General features: G+C 58.3%; 1 protein-coding gene across 1 annotated transcript in view; it reads right to left on the bottom strand.

Moving 5' to 3' along the window:
- LOC134039041 (basic proline-rich protein) overlaps positions 1–4,710 on the bottom strand; it is a 22,058-nt gene extending 17,348 nt beyond the window's left edge. Inside the window, exons 1-3 of the mRNA XM_062484792.1 lie at positions 4,688–4,710; positions 2,846–3,706; positions 1,621–1,746 (exon numbers count right to left, since the gene is read on the bottom strand). Coding sequence (XP_062340776.1) covers positions 1,621–1,746; positions 2,846–3,706; positions 4,688–4,710 — 1,010 coding nt within the window. The remainder of the gene's footprint in view (positions 1–1,620; positions 1,747–2,845; positions 3,707–4,687) is intronic.
- Between the last annotated feature and the right edge of the window lie 1,290 nt (positions 4,711–6,000).

The following is a 6,000-nucleotide window of genomic DNA, read 5'->3' as shown; positions in this document are numbered from 1 at the left end:
AGGAGAACGTTCCTCACACACTCACCTCCTCATGAATAACTCAGGACTATCACCTGGAGCTGCCGGCCTTCTAGAAAACACCACCAGCCCAGACAGCAGGGGGAGAGGGGAGGAGGAGGGGAGGAGGAGGGGGGAGGAGGAGGGGAGGAGGAGGGAGGGGAGGAGGGGGGAGGAGGAGGGAGGAGGAGGGGGGAGGAGGAGGAGGGAGGGGGAGGAGGGGGGAGGAGGAGGGGGGAGGAGGAGGGGAGGAGGAGGGAGGGGAGGAGGGGGGGAGGAGGAGGGGAGGAGGAGGGGGGAGGAGGAGGGGGGGAAGGTAGGGGAGGAGGGGAGGAGGAGGGGGGAGGAGAGGGCAGGGGAGTAGTTTAAGTACTATTTAATGTATAATGTATGTATTCATACATTTAGTATTTATTTATGAATATGTATTATTCAATTAGCATGTGTGTGTTGTCACGGTGTTACCTGATCAGCTGTTGTCCTGAGAGCTGCACCCTTCTCCAACACACACATCAACTGCTCCTGGAAGGCTGTCCTGGGTATCTACCATTTTGCATTGTATTCATTTAGCAGACGCTTTTATCCAAATCGACATACAAACAGTGCATGTAGATAGTACAGCAGAAGATATATAGTTATAACAAAGTTATAACAGAGTTTCTTCCAGGATCACAATGACTCTTATTGAGAGACTGGTTGCTCTTGTTGGTTAGTTGTAACTGACTTAAAACTATTGTACTCGCTGTGAAATATATTTTGTTGCTTGCTTTTTCCACAGGTACACCCTTGCACTTTTGAGGTTGTTGTAGTTTAATTGTAACTTGTTTAACTACATGCTCTTATGGTTCTTCCCTTTGGGACTTATTTGGTTTTCACAATGTGTGCTTCATGTTTTGGCTTCCTGCAATGTTTGGGGCTATCTCGTTGTTATGATCAGTGACCTATGCACTTTTGTAAAGCTCTCTCTTGGAAGTCGCTTTGGATAAAAGCGTCTGCTAAATGCATAAATGTAATGTAACAGGATTTTGGTGTTCAGAGTCCAGGAACGTCTGTATTTAGCAGACTGTGATAATCTCAGCATGCAGAGAACCAAGATTCAACCAGATATTTGTGCCCAAAGCAGCAACAAACATGTTCCTTCATGAAGCAGCCTGACAGCAGCCTCGTGGAAGTCACTCCTGGCTGGACTGCCATGTCTGTATGGGTGTATTTATGTGTGTATACCAGACCTGAGTAGATGTCTGGATATAAACGGTATATTTCCCTCCTGTTACCCCCCTCCTGTCCCTCCGCTTATCTCCAGCTCCACTTCACTTCAAGGGAGCTCTGACAGAGATGTTCATTAGCACCTCCAGCAACTTCCAGACTGAGGATGGAGTGGGAGGGAGGCAGGGAGGGAGGGAGGGAGGGAGGGAGGGAGGGAGGGAGGGAGGGAGGGAGAGAGAGAGGGAGAAAGAGAGGGAGAAAGAGAGGGAGAGAGAGAGAGAGACGGAGAGAGAGAGACAGAGAGAGAGAGAGACAGAGAGGGAGAGGGAGAGAGAGAGGGAGGGAAAGAGAGGGAGGGAGAGAGAGGGAGGGAGAGAGAGGGAGAGAGAGTATCCATGTACGTTATCTCTCTCTCACTGCCTCGGTTTGTTGCCAGGCCGTGGTATCTTGCAGGGCTGGGCTGCGCGGAGTTTTTGTTGGAGGGTCTGAAGGCTGGTCAGCTCGGCTGATCCCAGGGGCCCTCTGGAGAAGTGAGGCCCAGACCTGGAGATCACAGACGAGAACGTTTCAGATTGGTGCTGAAAGGCTTTTCTAAGAAGTGTTGAAAGCATTTAGGGGAGAAAAACAACTTCATAGAAAATGGAAGAAATAAAATGACTTGGTTTGAACCAGATAAGATGGAAACCTTCCCTGCGATGCTTCCTTCTAAGAAAAGCCTTCCACTTCACCCATCAAGAGGAACAGCAACATCACCACCACCACCAGCACAACAACAACACAACACAACAACACAACAGCAGCAGTCTGTCCAGGGTCGTACATCACAGGACCACAGAGGATGTCGTTAGAGCTTGACCTCCAACCCCTCACCAGAACCCACATCCTGACCTCATGGTCATCTGTCCAGCACCCTGCCAGCCTCACAACAGACCCCTCCCCTCCCCCCGCCCTGGCCTGCCCTCTCCTCTGGACCTCCATTGAGAACAAGCTTCATTCTGAGCATCTGCTAGCAGAGCAGACTGAGTCATGTGACAACTCATATTTCCTCATAACAAGGCCACGCCCCCAGCTCTAATCTGGCTCTTTGAGGTGGTGGCTGGTGGGCGTGGCCGGGGGTGTTGATTGATGGCTCCTCCTCCTATAGGGCGGCTGGACTTCCTCCTACGGGTCATATCCTGTCTGGCCCCTCGTCCACTACACACTTCTACACCACGTTTGGGTCACTGGCCTCCACCCTCACATACACCCCCCACACACACACACACACCCCAGCCCTGAGTACCATGCTGGGCTGGTGGTCAGGGAGCTGAGAGCCATCTGAGGAGAGGGGAAGCTACACCTCAGATATGTCCTGGAGGTGGAGAATCCAAAAGCATACAACTTTATTGTCCATCCAGAACCTTCTCCATCAACTAAATACATTGTGCATTCATCCTAGACTCCAACCTTTAAATACATCCTAGACTGTAATGAACATGCACACACACACACAAGCCTCAAAGTGCTTGTCCACGCAGAGCAGGGTAGTTGATGTTGACCAGCCGATGCTGAACAGCGTGTCTCTACAACCTTGACATCACGGGACCTCCACTCTCTAACACACGGAAATGAACACAACGACATGAGAGGGAAAGGTCATCACCAATCAACTTTCTCCAGACAGGAGAAGAGCATGGCTGTAGTGCCACCCTGTGGAGGCGTGGGGGGAACTGCAGGGCTGAGGGGGGCTGGGGGCCTCCACAGTGGGGCTGATCTGAGGGGGGGCTGGGCCTCCACAGTGGGGCTGATCTGAGGGGGGCTGGGCCTTCCACAGTGGGGCTGATCTGAGGGGGGGCTGGGACTCCACAGTGGGGGCTGATCTGAGGGGGGCTGGGCCTCCACAATGGGGCTGATCTGAGGGGGGCTGGGCCTCCACAGTGGGGCTGATCTGAGGGGGGCTGGGCCTCCACAGTGGGGCTGATCTGAGGGGGGCTGGGCCTCCACAGTGGGGCTGATCTGAGGGGGGCTGGGACTCCACAGTGGGGCTGATCTGAGGGGGGCTGGGACTCCACAGTGGGGCTGATCTGAGGGGGCTGGGCCTCCACAATGGGGCTGATCTGAGGGGGGCTGGGCCTCCACAGTGGGGCTGATCTGAGGGGGGCTGGGCCTCCACAGTGGGGCTGATCTGAGGGGGGCTGGGCCTCCACAGTGGGGCTGATCTGAGGGGGGCTGGGACTCCACAGTGGGGCTGATCTGAGGGGGGCTGGGACTCCACAGTGGGGCTGATCTGAGGGGGGCTGGGCCTCCACAGTGGGGCTGATCTGAGGGGGGCTGGGCCTCCACAATGGGGCTGATCTGAGGGGGGCTGGGCCTCCACAGTGGGGCTGATCTGAGGGGGGCTGGGCCTCCACAGTGGGGCTGATCTGAGGGGGGCTGGGCCTCCACAGTGGGGCTGATCTGAGGGGGGCTGGACTCCACAATGGGGCTGATCTGAGGGGGGCTGGGCCTCCACAGTGGGGCTGATCTGAGGGGGGGCGAGGTGGAGAGGTGGGAGGGAGAGGAGAGGGGGAGAGGAGGGGGAAGAGGGGGGAGGGAGAGGTGGGAGGGAGAGGAGGAGGGAGAGGGGGGAGGGAGAGGGGGGGGGAGAGGGGGGAGGGAGAGGGGGGAGGGAGGGAGAGGGGGAGAGGGGGGAGGGAGGAAGGGGGTGAGGAGAGGGGGGAGGAAGGGAGAGGGAGGGAGAGGAGGGGGGGGAGAGGGGGGAGGGAGAGGGGGGAGGGAGAGGAGAGGGGGAGAGGAGGGGGGAAGAGGGGGGAGGGAGAGGGGGGGAGGGAGAGGAGAGGGGGAGAGGAGGGGGGAAGAGGGGGGAGGGAGAGGTGGGAGGGAGAGGAGGGGGGGAGAGGAGGGGGGAAGAGGGGGGAGGGAGAGGGGGGGGGGGGAGGGGGGAGGGAGGGAGAGGGGGAGAGGGGGGAGGGAGGAAGGGGGTGAGGGAGAGGGGGGAGGAAGGGAGAGGGGGGGAGAGGGGGGAGGGAGAGGAGGGGGGGAGAGGGGGGAGGGAGAGGGGGGAGGGAGAGGAGAGGGGGAGAGGAGGGGGGAAGAGGGGGGGAGGGAGAGGGGGGAGGGAGAGGAGAGGGGGAGAGGAGGGGGGAAGAGGGGGGAGGGAGAGGAGGGGGGGAGAGGGGGGAGGGAGAGGGGGAGAGGAGGGGGGAAGAGGGGGAGAGGGGGGAGGGAGGGAGGGGGAGGAATGGGAGAGGAGTACTTTCCCAGAGCGCTCGCTCCGTCTGGGAAACGCTCCTCAGATCAACACGAGACAAGAGGAGAGGAAGGAGAAAGCCGTCATTATTTTAGTTTGATTGAAGTTTCAAGTTTTCTCGTTTTATTTGAAGTAAACTGTGCATTGAATGTAACTGTAACAGCCTGCTAGAGTGAGCTGTTACAAGTCCAGTCAGCCTCGCATCAGCCTGCTACCAGCCCCCACCCCAGCCTCACCCTCCCAGCCCAGCCTCACCCTCCCAGCCTCACATTACGCATGCTACCAGCCCCCATCCCAGCCTCACCCTCCCAGCCTCACATTACGCCTGCTACCAGCCCCCATCCCAGCCTCACCCTCCCAGCCTCACATTACGCCTGCTACCAGCCCCCACCCCAGCCTCACCCTCCCAGCCCAGCCTCACCCTCCCAGCCTCACATTACGCCTGCTACCAGCCCCCACCCCAGCCTCACCCTCCAGCCCTTCAGAGGTACCCACCAGACACTCTCCCCACCCCCTCCTGGCTCCCGGGACCAGAACTGGAAGACACAAATCTTCATGGAGTCAGAGAGGTACGACAGATAAGTCTGCCCAACGATAGCCTGTGATACACACACACACACACACATCATCAAGCAGTCGGCCAGCAGTAACCAGCTCCAGATGCAGTCTGGACCTCCAGCTCTTCTCTGGAGCCACTTCTGAACCCGCTGCTGCTCCCACTAGGAACCTCACGCTCCCACTAGGAACCTCTCGCTCCCACTAGGAACCTCTCGCTCCCTCTAGGAACCTCTCGCTCCCTCTAGGAACCTCACGCTCCCTCTAGGAACCTCACGCTCCCGCTAGGAACCTCTCGCTCCCGCTAGGAACCTCTCGCTCCCTCTAGGAACCTCTCGCTCCCTCTAGGAACCTCTCGCTCCCCCTAGGAACCTCACGCTCCCACTAGGAACCTCTCGCTCCCTCTAGGAACCTCTCGCTCCCTCTAGGAACCTCACGCTCCCACTAGGAACCTCTCGCTCCCTCTAGGAACCTCACGCTCCCTCTAGGAACCTCTCGCTCCCACTAGGAACCTCTCGCTCCCCCTAGGAACCTCTCGCTCCCGCTAGGAACCTCTCGCTCCCACTAGGAACCTCTCGCTCCCGCTAGGAACCTCTCGCTCCCTCTAGGAACCTCACGCTCCCTCTAGGAACCTCACGCTCCCACTAGGAACCTCTCGCTCCCTCTAGGAACCTCTCGCTCCCACTAGGAACCTCTCGCTCCCTCTAGGAACCTCACGCTCCCGCTAGGAACCTCTCGCTCCCTCTAGGAACCTCACGCTCCCTCTAGGAACCTCACACTCCCACTAGGAACCTCTCGCTCCTCTAGGAACCTCTCGCTCCCACTAGGAACCTCTCGCTCCCGCTAGGAACCTCTCGCTCCCTCTAGGAACCTCACGCTCCCTCTAGGAACCTCACACTCCCACTAGGAACCTCACGCTCCCTCTAGGAACCTCTCGCTCCCTCTAGGAACCTCTCGCTCCCTCTAGGAACCTCTCGCTCCCTCTAGGAACCTCTCGCTCCCTCTAGGAACCT

This window comes from Osmerus eperlanus, chromosome 18, assembly GCF_963692335.1.
Source record: "Osmerus eperlanus chromosome 18, fOsmEpe2.1, whole genome shotgun sequence".
NCBI lineage: Eukaryota > Metazoa > Chordata > Actinopteri > Osmeriformes > Osmeridae > Osmerus > Osmerus eperlanus.
The sequence above is the reverse complement of the archived record's forward strand: the minus strand, read 5'-3'. Positions and strand labels throughout refer to the sequence as shown.